We start from the raw sequence: 18676 nt of genomic DNA, 5'->3' as shown, positions 1-18676 counted from the left end.
TTTGCAGCCATTATCACAGCTATAATTCTGTAATTAATTTTTTTTTAAATTCTGGAATTATTTAATCAGTGTGAACTTTCTGGATCACCACTGTATCCACTGAGTCTAGCAATGCACCAAGAACGTGTTAAGTTCTAAGGTATCTGCTGGCTGAATTTGTCAGAGACTGGTTTTGGCCTCAACCCCGGCATCTGAATGAAGTTCAGTATATAAGGTAAATGAACCCTGTTGAGGTTAACTGGGGAAGTCTAGGGTAGATGGTTAAGGCCCAAAACAAGAGACCTGACAGACGTGACAGGAGAAATCATGCACATCCAGATATTGCTAACCAGGTTTACCTGTCACAAGGTAAGGGGACATATTAAAGACTGTATGTGCTAAATGCTATATTTTGGGTAATGGAAAATTTGTTCATTTTTGCATTAAAAACAATTAGAGAGTTCTAAAAAACTAGTAAATAATTATTTCGAGAGGAGGGGATAGGGATGGGAGTGAGATTTCTCAATGAACATCTTTTTTTTTTTTTTTTTCCAAGATTTATTCATTCATGAGAGACACACAAACAGAAAGAGAGGCAAAGACACAAGCAGAGGGAGAAGCAGGCTCCATGCAGGGAGCCTGACGCGGGGCTCGATCTCGGGTCTCCAGGCCCTAGGCTGAAGGCGGCGCTAAACCGCTGAGCCACCCGGGCTGCCCTTTTTTAAAAATATTTTATTTAGAGGTGCCTGGGTGGCTCAGTTGATTGGGCTTTGGCCCTCCACTCAGGTCATGATCTTAGGGTCCTGGGATGGAGCCCGTGCCAGGCTCCTTGCTGGGTGGGAAGTGTGCTTCACCTTCTGCCTCTGCCCCCGTCTCCCACTCATGATCTTTCTCTCAAATAAATAAAATCATTGGAAGAAAGAAAGATTTTTGAGAGCGAGAGAGCCACCTAGATGCCCCTCAGTGAATGTCTTTTTGTATTATTTTGATTTTTGAAGTATGTAAACTAGTGGAAAAAATTAAACTTTTTTTAAATTAAACTTTAAAAAAATGTTAGAAGAAAAAAAAAGGTAAAGCTATGGAATTCACACTGTTTAAAAAAGGACAACCAAGTTTGATAATTCTTTACCCTCTCCTCCTACAGAGAGCTAACCAAGAATTGCTTTTAAAGGTCCAGGAGAGGGGGCTCCTGGTGGCTCAGCGGTTGAGCATCTGCCTTCAGCTCAGGTCGTGATCCCGGGGTCCTGGGATCGAGTCTCACATGGGGCTTACTGCAGGGAGCCTGCTTCTCCCTCTGCCTATGTCCCTGCCTTTCTCTCTGAGTCTCTCATGAATGAATAAATAAAATATTTAAAGGTCCAGGAGAAATGCTCCTTCTTCTATGATCCTCTCCCTCCCCGGCCCTCCCCTCTAAAGTACCATGCTACCCACCTCTTATGACCTTTAGATATTCTTCCCTAGACTGGCTATTTGTAGAGTATGAACAAAGCTCCCTGAAAACAAGAACAGCATCTCATTTTATCTCTGTATTCCCTCTAGCCTCTTACCTAGTAGATTCTGAACAAATAAAATACTACTTGAGTGGGGTTATGGCTTAATGGATACACCGTGTTTGGGGTGATGAAAAAGTGTTGGAAATAGAGGTGATGGTCACAAAGCACTATGGATGTAATTGATGCTGAACTGTAAACATAAAAATACTTAATTTTATGCTAAATGCATACCTACATATACTCAATATTGCTGGAAATCACACATCTCCAATAACCTGTCTTCCAGGAATATAAGAAGTGCTTAGTAAACATTTTCTAAATAATGAACGGACAGCATGATCATATGAAGAATGTGGAGTTTCAGAAAAAGCTATGATGTTTTTGTTTTGTGTGTGTGTGTGTGTGTGTGTTAAGTAGGCTCCACACCCAGCATGGAGCCCAATGCACAGCTTGAACTCACGACCCTAAGATTAAGACCTAAGCTGAGGGGATCCCTGGGTGGTTCAGTGGTTTAGTGCCCGCCTTTGGCCCAGGGTGTGATCCTGGAGTCCCGGGATCAAGTCCCACATCAGGCTGTCTATATGGAGCCTGCCTCTCTCTCTGCCTGTGTGTCTGCCTCTCTCTCTCACTGTCTCTCATTAATAAATAAATAAAATCTTAAAAAAAAAAAAAAAGACCTAAGCTGAGATCAAGAGTAGGATGCTTAAACGAATGAGCCACCCAAGTGCCCCAAGGCTGTATGTTGACAACAGAGCCTACAGTGTATAAACTAGACATGGAACATACATTGCTTTAAGGACTAAAGAGACTCTTAGGGGCAGCCCTGGTGGCCTAGTGATTTAGCGCCGCTTTTGGCCCAGGGCCTGATCCTGGAGACCCGGGATCGAGTCCCACATCAGGCTCCCTGCACAGAGCCTGCTGCTCCATCTGTCTGTGTCTCTGCCTCTCTGTCTGTTGTAAATTAAAAAATCTTAAAAAATAAAAATAAAATAAAAAATTAAAAAAATAAAGAGACTCTTGGAAACTTTCTTTTTTTTTAATTTAACTTTCAATAAAAATATAGGCTCCTAACTTAATGTAAAGACAGCAGTGAGAGTAATTATCACACAGGAAGAACTCAACAAAATGTCAAAGTCTTTAGTTTTCAAGTGCCATGTCATGACCACGTTCTTCTCTCCTTCTCAGTGGAATTCCAAGAACTGGTGGTTGAGTTCACTTAATCTTCTTGCTGGGGCTGGTCCTTTCCTGCCATTCACCCAAATCCAGAACTCCCGATTTGTGGCCCATAATACTTCAGTCATCTATAAAAGTATCTGGAAATGAGATATTTTTAGCCAGAGTCAGGGACATAAAACTTCTTTTTTAAAGGCTATAGGGAATTCAGGTATTCATTACCAAAAAGATCTTCACAAGTATTAAAAAGTACAATCTGTGCTTCTTTCAAAAATAGAACTTTAAGGTTAAAAGAAAAAAAATTCCTTCCCCAAATTATCATTAACAGGCACATCAGCCAAACAAGGAGCTAACAAGCCCTGCTGTTTCCATGACAGAGAACATTAAAACTACACCACTGAAGGCAGAAAATGGTGGGCGCTTTCTGCAGAGCACTCCCAAGTCCAGACAGGGACAAAGACATAACCCTCCCTCCTAAACTGGGTCTCTACCTGTGCAAAGGCTACTGGACATGTCTCTTTAAACACTAGATTCCAGCTCTTTCTCATTCTGCCCTAGGGATCCTTTCTCTTTAAGCTCTTTCTCATGGTCTGAAGAAATACTCGGACTTTCTATGGTAGTGACAGCATCCGAGTCCAATCTTCTTCTCTTCTTTAGTCGGTGCAAGTGGGATTTGGATTTTATGTGTGCTAAGACAAAACAAAACAAAAACAACTCATTAGAACTTTCTAGAATCAATCCTAGAAGCATAAAAATTAACTATATAATCCTTTTTTTAAAAAAATAATAATAGGATCAACACATTCACTGGTATAGCTGCTTAGCATTTTTAAAAGAAGGATAAGTTACATGGCCAGCAAGCTACCATGCATTAAGTGTACCCTGCTGGGTGCTTTACATCACTAATCCTCACAGCAATCTTGCAGGACAGTATTATTCAGCTCATTTTTTTTTTTTTTTCTTCAGCTCATTTTATACAGAAGGAAACTGAAGTTCACTGAGGACTTAGATTCTGTCCAAGTACACACAGTAGGTAAGTACTTTGGCTCATCTATAGCTCAAAAGAGACCAAATTTTCCAGAATCAGAGCTCCAGACTCCATTTTTGTAACAGAACAGAGCTGTTTCAGAGAGATTACCTTTCAACTCAGTCAGTTAAAAAGTTACAAACCCAAATCCTTGTCTATATTGCCAGACAGATGCTCTGTCCCACATCAAACCCAGAGCTGTCCTTTCCTCTTCTTCCCCGCTCACACAGGTGGCCCCTCCTGATCCAACATCCCCTATGCCTAGGCTAGATAAGCCATTTGAATGACTAACCCACAAGGTTCACATTCTTCAAGCACACAATGCTCCAGGCAGATAACAGGAAGCATTCTTCTCTGTTGATCCTTTTTGAGGGTCCACAGAATCAGTAAAGCTGAAAGGCCACTGTTGCCTAATAACGATTTCTGACCTCTCACCCCAAAGAGTGTTCCCACCCTCTGACCAACTCATATTAGCCTCTTTTTACTTATTCTTTTTCAAGGAAATTTTCTTTGGAAGCCTCTAAAGAGAGAGATGACTAGATTAAATGATCTTTGATATATATTTAAAAAAAACAAACAAACATCATTTTAAGGGTTTCACAGCAAAAATAATTTTTAAAAAAGGAAGAGGTTAGAAGAAAAGTTTACTTGGGGGGAAAAAGTCAGCTTTATTCTCCAGCTAGAGCCTAAGGCAAAAAAAAAAAAGGGCTTCTGGCCTGGCTCTCCACGGCAGCAGGAGATGGGAGCAGGGACCTGACAGATGGCACTATAGAAGGGCTCACACAAGCTAAGCTCACAAAGGCTCACAAATGTTGTTTCTTTAAGGCTATCCCTGAAGGACATTCGACAAATCGAACCACTAAGTTTCCTTTAGAAAAAACAATCAGACACTCTCTTTCTCTTCCCCTTTCATCATTATAAACCAGTGACAATCGAGGCTTCTTCTGCCGTTAAGGCAAATCACAGCCATTCCCAGCCTCTGACAATGGAGTTCATTTTGCCAGTGTTACCAGTTAATAGAACTAATCATTCTATTGGTTGGTATGGGGAGAAAATTCTATTTCTAGGAGAATCTCATGAAAGGCAGTACTCTGAACAGAACGATTCCAGCTACTGGGTATCCTACAAGCCCTACTGTGCTCAAAAGGAGTAACCTTTTAAGAAGTCTCCAAATACAGTGTAAACTCAAGACTTGTAGGCCCTGGCCCTTTCTGGGCTTTGACCAGAGGACTACAAGAATCTGACAGGGGGGATCCCTGGGTGCTTCAGCGGTTTGACGCCTGCCTTCAGCCCAGGGTGTGGTCCTAGAGTGGTCCAGGATCGAGCCCCACATCGGGCTCCCTGCATGGAGCCTGCTTCTCCCTCTGCCTGCGCCTCTCTCTCTTTGTGTGTCTCTCATGGATAAATAAATAAAATCGAAAGAAAGAAAAGAAAAGGAAAGGAAAGGAAAGGAAAGGAAAGGAAAGGAAAGGAAAGGAAAGGAAAGGAAAGGAAAGGAAAGGAAAGGAAAGGAAAAAAGAAAAGAAAAGAAAGAAGGAAGGAAGGAAGGAAGGAAGGAAGGAAGGAAGGAAGGAAGGAAGAAAGAAAGAAAGAAAGAAAGAAAGAAAGAAAGAAAGAAAGAAAGAAAGAAAGAAAGAAAGAAAAAGGAAGCTGACAGGGGAGTGCAGTGTGACTATGGCAGAGCAGACCCAGGCTCTAAAAGACAGAGAGCCTTAGGTCAGTGCCCATGCTGGTTGGTCAGGAGTACCTTTAAAGACATCACCCTCTGACCACTTTCTCTATATAAGTCTTGCTTTCACAGCTTCTCTCTCTCTTTTTAAAGATTTATTTATTTACTTGAAAGAGGGAGTGTGTGTACGTATGTGGGGGGTAGAGCAGGCAGAGGGAGAGAATTCCCAAGCAGACTTTCCTCTGAGTGCTGAGCTCAATACAAGGGGGTGGAGGTGGTGTGGGGTTTTGCTTGCTGGATCCCAAGACCCTGAGATCATAACCTGAACTGAAACCAAGAGTCGGATGCTTAACCAACTGAGCCACCCAGATGCTCCTGCTCTCACAGGTTCTCTTAATGCTTTTTATCACAACTTTAGCAATCACCACCATTTCGATATATTACATTAAAGATTACCAGAGACCCCACTTTCAAATAATGTACTCAGGAGGAGTAATTGCACTTCCTCCTCCCCTCTCAGCTGTTTCTGCTTCTCTGGTCTCTTGGGTGAGTTGGCTAGTTTCCCTTACAATCCCACCTCACCTGCACTGAGTTCTAAACATGAGGGGCCAAGAAACTCCTATAAGGTAGGATCAGGAAAGTCAAAGGGGCTCTGGAAACTTAACTACAGACCTGTCAGTATAAAATATCTACTCTAGCTGAAATTGGAGGGCAGATGATCTTCCTTTGAAATTCAGAATATAAAGATAACTCTTCAAAATGGGAAAGTTGCCATGAAATGTGAGTACTTAGGGGCTCTTGGAGGAATCTGGCCATCCCTTTACAAGTAAGCAGACTCCAGCATTTAACCTACCGAAGACCTTAAATTTCACAAAGTCACTGTGAGTCACCCTCACAAATGTCTCCGTGCCCCTCCCCAGATCCTACCTGCCCATTCACGGTCCCCAATGATGATTCGATCACAGAGGTCACACATGTGATGACTTCTCCTGTTCTCTGTTTCATTGCATGGCATCTTTACTGGAGCAGCTGCAGGCTGGTGGCCCTGAAAGAACAAGGAGGGGGAGGGGAGAGAAGCAATCAACTCAAAAGAGATTTGGATCTCATTCTCTGATATTAAGGGGAGTGGGATTTTCCCAAGATTCCTTTTTCTCATCCCTGTTCTGGTGGACTACGGACAGATTTTAGCAACAACCTTTCTAAATGTGAAAGCAGAAACACAGCCTCCAGGGATCTAAGGGCAGCCAGCTCTTCTGCTCTATTCCATGGAAAAGAAAGCTTGGTTCCCTGACATGCCAACAAAGGTGCCAGCTAAGGAAAACTCTCTGAAAGCCAGACAACACACAGCACTGTGATTAATAATCACCTGGATGAAACTTTGCACGATTTCAAGAGCAGGTTCAAGAACACACTCTTCCCACTTCGAGACATCAGACACTTCTAAGCCATATACTGGGGGGACTCTGGGACCAGGTCCTAATGATGACAAAGAGAAGTTGTGAGAGGTCAGCCTCAAAGACCCAATCCATTCTGCTCCCAGGAGTCCAAAATCCTCAACGGAAATATATGGGGCCAAAGAATAAACATTCTGATCATGCCATTCATTCTAACCAGAAACATGAACCAAACAACTACATACAATCCAAGAATGATCTAGAAGGTTCACTGATCTGTAGCAAACAAGTCTAGCTGTATAATCCAGAGACCTCCAGAGACAGGATCTTCCAGATCAGTCAAAAAAACAGAACAGAGTAACAGCTCTAGTGACTACTGCGTGCGCAACCATATGAAGATAGCATACCATAGGAGTAAATAAACTAACAGCTCTAAGTAAATGCCTATTCTAAGTTGCCTATGATCTTAACAGTGATACTGCTCTTCTGGCAAGAGAGTTCACAGCTTTCTTCAGGAGCGGACACTAGTCTCAGGTTTGTATATATCCCTTCAGCAGCACGGCCCTCATGAAACTTGTTGATACCATACCCATGATCAGGGACTGGGAACAGAAGAGTATCAGTCAATGAGCCACTAAATCTGAGAACTTTTAGAAAGAAGCCATGAAATTAAACTAGTTGAGCCCCTTCTTTTAGGAACAAGATCTAGAGGAGTATTCAAGAAACATCTTTTGGTAAATACTTCTGAGTGGAGAGACGACTAGAGACAGCCTAGAATACAGCTACAGGCATTCTGTCCCCTGGATCCAACCCTGTTTTGTCTCTGTTGGTAGCCTCCCCTGTCTATGGACACACTAAATTGCCTTCCACAGCTAGGTCAAGTCAGTTGCCTAAAGGCAAAAAGCATCTCCCCATGGACAAAAACATCAAAGTCCTTAGGATGCCAACGGCTGGCAGGTGCTGGCCTTTTGATTGTGCCAACCACAAGTAAGATTTTTCATAAAATGGACTGGGCCGCACCTGCCACCACACGGAAAGGTGAGACCGGGAGGGTGCAGGCAGCATCCACAGCACACCTGGCCTTGGCTAAGCTCTGCACCTGTTTCCAGGCCACTCTATATTTTCCTTTCCCCTCTGAGTCCTTTGTTGGGCTTCTGTGCCCTGTCTAAGCACCTTTCAACAAGTTCTCGGCTCCCAGCTGCTATTTCTGGCTTGGGTCCAAGGCCAAGTTGGGGCGGGGAAGTCCCCCTGGCTTCTTGCCAGAACCATGTCCCAGCAGACTAGCCCTGGCCAATCACACACGGCTCCTGGTTTACAAGGCAGCTGTGCCTTTCACTCTAGCACCAGGACTGTGCCGGCATACACATGAATGAGGAATGGGCAGATGATGCACTGTGCCATCAATCCCTCCTGACTCAGAGATGGGGGAGTTATTGTGGCTTTACCACAGGAGGAAGTTTCAAATCATTACAAAAAACAGCTTTTGTTGCAGACTAATTGTTAGCCCTGGAGAGAAGAGAAGCTGCATTAGAAATCTATAGTGAATTTCAGTTGATGCAATTCAATTTTGATTTTAGCTGAAGTAGAGAATTCTCCTATTTGACAGGACATGCAGAGAAACCAGGGTGAGTAGAAAGAAGTATAAAGAGCCTCTTGGTGCCAGAACTACCCTGGAGAGGTCTGGCAGAGAGTGAGAGCAGGAGAGAGAAATGCAACAATCCGTGGTCACAACATGGATTGAGGTGTTTCTGTTCAGAGACCCTGAAGAGCAGACAGTGGAGGCCTCAGCTGTCCTGATCTATAACTGAAAGCAGAAGTCTAACAGCAAAAGGCAAACAGGAAGATTCAGAAACATATTTAAAGAGTGACTATAAGATAAAGTTGGTGTTTCATTTAATCTCCTTTAAATTAATCTCCTTTTAGCTCATAACCAGAAAATTTCTTACCCAAGGCCCAATACCAATGCTGTCTAGCTGAAATTATAGCTACAGGAAACAAGAAGCATGCTATAGAATACATTGCGGGGGGCGGGGGGAGTGGGTAGGGGGACAGGCCTGCTTTCAATACTGCTTATTCAGCTGGCAGATACTTGGCAAGATTTTTAACGTCTTGAAGCCTCCGTTGCCTTATCTGCAAAAATGAAAGAATAGCACCTATCTCACAGGCTTAGTAATATATGTATGGCACCAAATTTACTGTCAAGGACACAGAACAGGGTCAAGTGAAGGAGAATTTCTTTCCCTGTTGCTTAAAAGTGCTGTTCAATTGAAGGCAAACCTGCAGCAACTCTGAAGCACCACATACCTAAATGTGAAGGCAACACTGAGAGAACTGGTGAAGGTTTGGCTTTTTATACTGCTCATGTATCCTAAGAACGATTTTCTTTCTTTAAGCTTTCTTTTGTTGTTAGAAATCTCTACACCCAACATGGGGCCCAAACTCACAACACTGAGATCAGGAGTCACATGCTCTTCTAACTGAGCCAGTCGGGTACCCCAGAACCACTTTAATTAGGAAAGCCTACCTACAGAAATCTGACTGCACTCAAGGTACAAAATTTGAAGCTAAAATCAACCTTGAACACCGACCCTACGACGATGTTGCTGTTATGTTCTTATGTGTTTGTAGCCAACACCCATGTGTTCAACTTCTCATTGGAAAGATTTCATTTGTTTTCTGACACATTACAAAAAAGCATGGTCATTTATGCAGTAGACCCTCTCCCAGATCAGGTCCCCAAAGCTCAGGACAGGTCCAGAAACTAAAGTTCCTTTTCGCGGTGAGTTGAGGACAATCTATACTCTACTGGAAACAAACCCAGGGGTAAGGAAAAACATGAGACTTACTGCTCAAAAACCGATTTTTAACCCATCGGTTTTGCTTCCGGGCATATCTCTTGGTCACTTGTTTCAAAGACTCGATACCTGAAAGACATAGTAGGTCTAGTAACCTCTAAGTTCTGACCCAGGCAAAATGCAAGCCCTCCCAGCCCAGGAAAAGAGAAAATCAGCCATAGCAGCACCCTGGAGTACACTTGGTAGACAAAAATCTCAATTCTGAGCTGAAGGCCACTTGGGACTCTTTGGCCTCAGCTCTTTCTCAGATCATACCAGTAGGTACTCTGCCACCCAAGGATGTCCAAGTCTAGGTAAGATGGAGGAATTCACACCTTTCTTTAGGAGCTGGTTACTAGTCTCTGGTGTGCATTTTCCCTCAGTGACCAGGTACTCGTGAAATTCCTTGAAGCCAATGGATTGGAAGATACCATGTTGATAGTCCTGGCTGGGAATAGGAGAGCATCAGCGATGAGCCACTGCATCTGAGAGCTAGCAGGGGCCTTAGAGAGGATCTAGCTAAGCCATTTCATCTCATAGATGAGAAACTGAGATCCTGAGCAACTACTGTCTCTCTAAATTCTTCCTCCACCCCCCACCCCAACAGTTCCCTGGTTAGTTCCCTTGAAAATGAACTCCTGGGAATGTCTGACATATTAGAAAAGTGCAACTGTAACAAGTACACCAGACCTCCTTGCAACAAGCCTTGCCAACGCCAAGGACAAAGGCTAATAAACAAGTAGGTCCAAAGCCAGTACTCTATTTATGGCCTTTGGGCCATATGCAAGGGAGGGAGAGTAGGTTGAAGAAACGGCCAAATCCTCACCTGTTTTCTGCAACTTTCTTCTGATTATAGCGTCGGTGAAAATCTCTTAGTTCATCCAAGAGCCCAGCAGCTAGCATTTCATCCACCCTCTTATCCAAGCGCTCATCTAGAACTTCAATCACATTAGCCCATCAACCATCTAGTCTGTCATAGGTGCCCACTAGACACTTACACAGTGAGTGAATGGACAGGCTGCCACAAAGAGGAGCATTTATTCAAATGAAAGAAGGCATTTAAAGTCCAAGGATTATAGAATAATTCATATTATATTTGTCATACTTAAGACCAAACTTCAATACAAAACAGCCAAAATGAAGCACATGTCTTATTACATAAAGAGAAAGCATACAATTATAGCAACTAAGAAGGACAAATATTTTATTATGGAACATATATTCATTGTTTACTTTAGAGGCAGCTGAGACCCCTGCTTTACCTTTATTTAGTCCCATCATATTTGTTACTTTAACTTTGTGTTCTTTTACATTTAAGAACTGACAGATGACACCTTGGACAGGAATAAGAAACATTAATACAAAGCCACCCTAGGTATCTCTTGAACTACTGAGCCAACCAAAGGAGAAAAGCAGAGTCAGGGGTCATAATCATTCAGATGTGGTGGTCAAAAACTTTACTATGATCAAAGGTAGTGGTCAGCTTTATTATGAATCAGATTCCATTATTTTATGCTAAATTGCAATACATGTTTTTATTTACAGAAATTTCATTTAAAAAATTAACTTTTTCTATAAACTTGTACCTGAGATTAATTTAACAGTAATTTTTCACCATTTCAACCATATTCTACATTATCTGCCATTGCTACTTCTCAGCCTGCAGTAACAGTAACCTTTTTTCCTATCTTCCTAGAAAGTTTGTATTTATTAAGGACTCACCACGTGTAACGCACAACTGAGCACTTTGTATGTTCTAATTAATCTAATCCTCAATCCATATATATATTACTATTATTATCATTAATTCCATTTTATAGAAGAGAAAATTGGGGCACAGGAAGGTTAACTAATTTGTCTTAAGTGGGTCTCTGATTGCCCTCAAGAGAATGCTCATCATCCTTTCTCTGTGGCCTTACAGCACTTTTTGGCCCAGAATTTATCACAAAGTAGTATCTATCTTTGCTGCCCCACTAGACTGGGAGCTCCTAAAAAGCAGGCACTGTCTCATATTCATCTCTGAAATCCAAGGACTATGCAGCATATCTAGCACTTTATTAGAGATGCTTACTAAATGTTAGCTGGATGAAGAAGTTAGTACTATCACAGGGCATTACCATACTTTACAAAAAAAACCCAAAAAATATCATCAGGCTAGCTAATTAACCATCATATCCATTTCTGAGGCCTGCTGCTTCTAGAATAATCAGTGATGCAGCCTCCATCTCATCAATCCAGGGAGGCAGACCTCCTTTCACAAAGCCTTCCTTCTCTTTCTCTTCAGACCTTCCCTGGATGGCAGTCTCTTACCCACCCTACCCATTTCATGTTATCCCACCCTTGGTATTTTATCCTAGTGCCAGGGCTACCCTTCTTCCCTTTCCAGACAGATACCTAGGGGAAGGGCACTGTGCCTTACTAAGTTAATGAAGAACAATAATTATAAAATTAATAGCTAACACTTGTTTAGTGCTTATTATGAGCCACTTGTGGTTCTGGGCATCTTATGCGTGTATATATACATATAATCACATATTATAACAAGCTCTATCTCAGATGGACTCTAAGGCATCAAAGGGCTTTTACCTGTCTGGTCAGCATGAAGCCAGAGGATGCAAAGATTAGGGAACTTCAGAGGGCCTCCGAGAGGACCACCACCTTCCTCCGCATGTTGACGATGAAGAAATTCACTATGAGAGATTCCTGTTTCTTCAAACACCTGCAAGCTCCTAAGCCATTTAAGGGGACAGCGGGGGGGGGGGAATACCCATAAAAACCATTAGAAAATATTCATTCTCAAATGAGACAAGGAGAAAGGTTATTTATTACAAACACCTCTTTCTCATTTTCACTGATAAGCCCCCAAAGCCATGAAGGCCTGGAGTCACTCCAATCCTATAGCTACCCAGAAAACAGTTCCAAAGAAAATTTTAGATAAAGTAAGACTAATACTATTCTTGTAAACATATATTAATTTTTCTGAACTCAGGTTCAGAAACAACAGGCTTCTTCTACACAAATAGAATGGGACACACTCACCTTCAGGTAAGCAATAAAAGAGCTTATTTGGAAGACTGTTACAAGCCAGCAAGTCCAGTCTTGCTGGAATGTCTTTCCCACAGTACAAAAGTATGTTGTATATCCAGCTCATCAACCTTTTTTTTTTTTTTTTTAACATAGGTCTAGAATTAATGAAGAGCACTTCTGACTGATTTGGTACTCTACTAGCACAAAGACCACTGAAGAAAGAACTCAGATACTTATTCTTCAGCCACCATCCACTCTGTCTGCCTCTATTAGATTATGCAGGTAATATAACTCTCATACCTACACTACACCACTCTGAGTGGTGGCAACTTATCAGCTTGAAAGTGATCTTTCCCTCCCTGACCCAATTCTACTTCCTGAATCCCTAACACGAGAGTAGAGACCCCCTGTTTCTGTACCAATGCTCACTCAAAGAGGACCTGTGAGGAAAAATTGTAATAGATAATCTCATTTATCTGGAGGTTAGAATATAGTCTCAAACTAAAAGAAAGATGAACAAAGTCCTCCAGTCCTCTCTAAAGAAGAGACTAGAGCTCTTGCTTAGAACCTATTGACTTGGGGTTCCTGGGTGGCTCAGCGGTTGATCATATGCCTTTGGTTGAGGGCGTGATCCAGATCCTGGATCCCAGGATCATGTCCCACATTGGGTTCCTTGCATCGAGCCTGCTTCTCCCTCTGCCTCTGTGTCTCTCATGAATAAACAGAATCTTAAAAAAAAAAAAAAAAAAAAAAAAAAGAACCTATTGACTCTTACTAGGACACAATTCTTGGCTCTAGTTTAGAAATAGCAAAATGAGGAGAGGTGATAAAAAAGAACTCATTAATAAAAGGAGAAGATAATAAAGACCAAGCTCTAGAATCACATCATAAAACAATATAAAAATGAATGTTCATCATTAAGTTTCTGTTTTCTAAAAACTTTTGAAAGATCTCTATTAAAATGTTTTAAAATAAATGTTTAGATACTGAAGGTATAAACTTCATTTATCTAGAACATGCATTATCACCCGGGGTGATACTGCTCTCAAGGGGGCAAAAAAACTTAGATATTACAGTGGTATGACCCTCTGAGGGCAATCATACCCAAAGAAATATTATTCTTTAGTACTAAACTTCATGGAGAACAGGGAGGGAGGGAAGTACAATTAGGAAAAAATTTCTAAAAAGTCACTGGGTACATGTAGGGTGGTGGGGGATAATGAAAAAGGATTAAGAAACACTGATCTAAAACATTCATTTAAGTGGACTATTTCACAATCCCTATCAATACCAGGTGGTTCTATAATATTTAATCTGCATAATCAACCATCCTTCATTAGACCCTCTACTTTGCTAGATATGGTATCACTCCCAACACTGCAGAAAAATAAACCTAACACACAAGACTGCGATTTCAAAGCAACCTAAGAGGGATTGGCTCAGTGGTTGAGTGTCTGCCTTTGGCTCAAGGCATAATCCCCGAGTCCCGGGATTGAGTCCTGCATCAGGCTCCCCGCAGGAAGCCTGCTTCTCCCTCTGCCTGTGTCTCTGTGTCTCTCATGAATAAATAAATAAAATCTTAAAAAAAAAACACTAAGAAAACATGACCTTATGAGTTCATTCACCACCTCTTCAAGAAAACCTCCATATGTGAAGATGAGCAGGTCTACGAGACAGGTTCATAAAATCTACCTCCCACTGGGAAAGCTGCTGGGGCAGAACTCAGCATTACACCATCAATTATGAAACTCAAATCACAATGTAAACCAACTGCATGCCAGAAAAAATTTATATGAAAACTGTTATACAAGCAAAGATCAAATAGAAAATGAAGCACAATTACCTAGGCCCTAGGGAAAACTCTATTGTATTATACATTTTAAATTAACAACAAAGTTGGATGCAATTATTTATTGAGGGAGTTGGACTGAGGCAGTACCTCAGGGCCTCATGACCTGTGGGCTGGGAACACACCAATCTCCACTTCCTGCTATTACCAAACCCCTCTCATTACCCAGGTGCACTGAAGAACTGGCTCCCCAACTCCAGACGGACTCGGCTCAGTAGGCCCAGGCTTTCTTACCTGGCTACTTTGCGCTTGTCATGCGGGTGCAGCTTGGCAGCCATTTCTGGGTCCACTTGGCTTAGGCGTTTGTGGAGTGCATGGCCATCCTCCTTTTCAAGCTCTACCTTCCGGTCAATCACTTTCTCAGTCCCCATCTCCTGGGGCTATTAAAAGAAGGTTTAGAAGTAAATTTAATTCAACGGTTCAACAAGCATTGCAACAGTATATATGCCAGGTGCTTTGCTGGGAGTTAGAAATACAGAACAGAGAGAAATCAGAAGGTCTTGCCATATAGTGAGAGACAGATCATAGAAAATTCCAATACACCGTGGTAGTGTTGTGAGACCACAGCACACAAAGGACTTACTGCTGAGCGAAGTACTCAGGTACCTGCTTCCTTGTCAGAAGTACAAACAGGAACCAGGGCTAACACATCTGTATGAACATATCTAGGAGCCCAGTCTTCTCAGTAAGTGACCAGAGTGGATCAGGATTGCCTGCACAATACAGTTTGCAAAGCCTCCCCCTAGGCAATAGCATCTCCATACGAAAGGTTAGTGTTGGGCATCTCACTGATGTACAGATTGTTACAGCCAGGAAATGCTGAGTCAGACTGATGTACTGTTAACTTACATGGAGATGCTAATTAATTCACAGAGGAGCATTTTTCCCACACACAGCCCCTGCCCTCAGGCCACCCTGCAGGAGCACACTTCACATATGGAGGTGGCATTTGCTTCAGAATATTAAGTAAGAAAATTACACTTGCTGAGTTTAAGAAATAGACAAGAGTCAACTTTCCTCCCACTAAAATTAGCTGGCAAGAAAGAGGACCCATTTCCTCAGTGACTTATAAAGGAACTAAACATACCTTAGTATTGACAAGAACTTTCCAGAGCAGAGACTCAATGTAGTAATTGGTTCCTCCCACGACAATAGGAATTTTGTCTCGGGCAAATATATCTTCAATGTGAATGTTAAGAAAGACATCACAATATTTAATATCAAGAAGAGCATCCTGACTCACTTGGGAAGGAGGATATTAGCAAGAAACCACACTCATTTATTCGTCTGGAGAACAGAGAAGAAAGGGTGGAAACCAAGATGAACTGATACCAGTCTTCACCCTCTCCCATGAGTTCCCAGAAGGATTTCCCATTAGTTCTGGAGGGACTTGCATAAACCAGATACAAACACATGATGGTAATTCCTTTCAGTTCTAGAAGTTTCTAGGCCTCGCTGCTACAATTCAAAGCTTGCTTGGTATTCCAAATCAGTTTAATGAGCACAAGCCCAAGGGCTCTCAGAGAAACAAGTGTCAGCTGCTCAGGAAGCCACCAAGGTAACATCCATTCTGTGACTGCCTTCTACAATAAAATACAAGCTGGTTTCCCTACACCACGGTTCCTAGACTCAGTCAGTCCCCACCATTACATAGTAATACTGCACATTTCAGCCCCACTTGAGACTCCACCAGTAAACTGGGAAGCACAGGTTCTGAAGACAAATAGATCTCAACTACCAGCTCCAACTCTGACAAGTTATTCAGCCTGAGCTTCAGTTTTCTCACCTGTAAAATTCTCTTGAAGTCTAAGGAGCATTAAATGTGACGAGGCATATAAATCCCCTACCATGATGCCCGAAATATTTGCTTTCAATTGAGTAAGCACTGAATTTACTTGAGCCACTATTGTTTTTATATCCCCACTACTTTAAATTCTTCTCTTTAGAATCTCTGTTGAACAGATAATTATCTGCTTTATGGAGGGCTTTGCTTCTGAGGATAATTGATAAAAAGAGACTTTCGACCTAGACAAAGACTGACTCATTTATACCTTTCTTCCCCTTGCCAGCCTGTCTGTGCACCCAGAGATAGATGACCTCTTTTCTATCAGAAGCCCACTAACCCCAGAGAGGCTGGGTGGGGTGGGAAGAAAGCTGTTACAAATCAAGGATCTTAAAGAAGAAACATTGTTTCTTTTGTTTTGTTTTGTTTTAAAAATTTTATTTATTTATTCATGAGAGACAGAGAAGACAGAGACATAGGCAGAGGAAGAAGCAGGCTCCATGCAAGGAGCCCAATGTGGGACTCCATCCCGGAACTCCAGTATCATGCCCTGGACCAAAGGCTCAACCTGGACTCAACTGCTGAGCCACCCAAGTATCCCTTTCTATTTGTTTTTTTAAAAAAGAAATACTGGGGTGTCTGGGTGGCTCAGTTGGTTGAGCATCTGCCTTCAGCTCAGGTCGTGATCCCTGGGTCCTGGGATTGGCCCCTTGTCAGGCTCCCTGCTCACTGGGGAGCCTGCTTCTCTCTCTCTCCCCCACACTTGTGCTCTGTCTCTCTCAAATAAATAAAATCTTTAAAAAAGAGAGAGAGGGACGCCTGGGTGGCTCAGCGGTTGAGCGTCTGCCTTTGGCTCAGGGCATGATCCCAGGATCTGGGATCAAGTCCCACATCAGGCTCCCTGCATGGAGCCTGCTTCTCCCTCTGCCTGTGTCTCTGCCTCTCTCTCTCTCTCATGAATAAATAAATAAATAAAATCTTTAAAAAAATAAAAATAAAAAAATAAGAGAGAGAGAGAGAGGAAATACTATATTCCCCCTATTAAGTATAAGGAGCATACACAATTACAGTAATTATAATAAACATTCAAGTATATACTATGAGTGACAAAGGGAGAAGGACCAAAGAAAGTAAAAAGGGAAGGGGTAAATGGTGAGATGCCAAAGAGAGAGAGTAGAATAGAGAGAAGGAGAATGGGATAGGAGATATTTGGTGGGAAAAGGTTTAACTTGTTTGCCCAAGCCATGAAACAACTGGACAAAATCCTTCTCTCTGGGCCTCAGTATCTAATACCTTACCTAGCCTGTCAAAACAAGGTTAACTGGATATTTCTTCAGGTACTTTCAGTTTTGACATTCTGATTTTAGATTCTTACCTAAGCTCAAAAATATCCGATCCTGTAAGTGATGATTAAGTCATCCCCTGCTGCCCTCTGAAAACTCCACTTTCTCTAAGTTCTTTCTGAATAACCAAACTGTCTTAAAGCAACAACATACATTCAGTGTTATGTTTTAATTTGTCAAGGGCATTCATATATATTATTCCATCTGATACAACTGTCTCGTATAGCAGGTAGGGCAAGAATTACCTACATTTTAATATCTGCCTATTTGATAGGCAAAAAAAATATGATCTCACTATTTTGATCTGCATGGCCTTAACAGCAAGGATAAAACCCTTTTCTCCATTTACCATCATTTCTATTTCTTCCTTTGTGAATTATTATTACTCAAACCCTTTAAGAATTTTTCATATTGGGGATCCCTGGGTGGCGCAGCGGTTTGGCGCCTGCCTTTGGCCCAGGGCGCGATCCTGGAGACCCGGGATCGAATCCCACATCAGGCTCCCAGTGCATGGAGCCTGCTTCTCCCTCTGTCTGTGTCTCTGCCTCTCTCTCTCTCTCTGTGACTATCATAAATAAATAAAAAAAAAAATTAAAAAAAAAAAAAGAATTTTTCATATTGATTCATATGAGTTCTTCATATATTAAGGATATGAACTATTCACTTTTCCTAGGTTACAAGTATTTTTCCTCTGGCTTATAGTCTGTTTTTTAATTTTGTTTATAGCAGGCTAATTTTTTAAAAATTATAAAATATTTAATATACACAAAAGAACATCCATACATTATGAAGCCTAATAATAAACACTCATGAACTCAAGGTAAGAAAAGGAATATTATTAATTCTTTTGAAGCTTCTTTTTTTTTTTATTTTTTTTTTTATTTATTTATGATAGTCACAGAGAGAGAGAGAGAGGCAGAGACATAGGCAGAGGGAGTAGCAGGCTCCATGCACCAGGAGCCTGATGTGGGATTCGATCCCAGGTCTCCAGGATCGCGCCCTGGGCCAAAGGCAGGCACCAAACCGCTGTGCCACCCAGGGATCCCTCTTTTGAAGCTTCTTGTGTATTCATTCCCACTCCAACCCCCTACACTTCCCCTCTCTG

The 18676-nt window shown here is 41.9% G+C and overlaps 1 protein-coding gene across 1 annotated transcript in view; it reads right to left on the bottom strand.

Annotated features, from left to right (window-relative positions):
- Positions 1-2489: 2489 nt before the first annotated feature.
- The window catches only part of TRIT1 (tRNA isopentenyltransferase 1), a 47280-nt gene continuing 31093 nt past the window's right edge, over positions 2490-18676 (bottom strand). Inside the window, exons 3-12 of the mRNA XM_077844625.1 lie at positions 15533-15631; positions 14680-14825; positions 12156-12298; positions 10396-10507; positions 9905-10017; positions 9582-9659; positions 6708-6817; positions 6269-6386; positions 3137-3334; positions 2490-2785 (exon numbers count right to left, since the gene is read on the bottom strand). Of these exons, the coding sequence (XP_077700751.1) occupies positions 3165-3334; positions 6269-6386; positions 6708-6817; positions 9582-9659; positions 9905-10017; positions 10396-10507; positions 12156-12298; positions 14680-14825; positions 15533-15631 (1089 nt within the window). The 3' untranslated portion in view covers positions 2490-2785; positions 3137-3164. The remainder of the gene's footprint in view (positions 2786-3136; positions 3335-6268; positions 6387-6707; positions 6818-9581; positions 9660-9904; positions 10018-10395; positions 10508-12155; positions 12299-14679; positions 14826-15532; positions 15632-18676) is intronic.

This window comes from Canis aureus, chromosome 13, assembly GCF_053574225.1.
Source record: "Canis aureus isolate CA01 chromosome 13, VMU_Caureus_v.1.0, whole genome shotgun sequence".
NCBI classification, from domain to species: Eukaryota; Metazoa; Chordata; class Mammalia; order Carnivora; family Canidae; genus Canis; species Canis aureus.
This window is presented reverse-complemented; position numbering and strand designations above follow the sequence as displayed.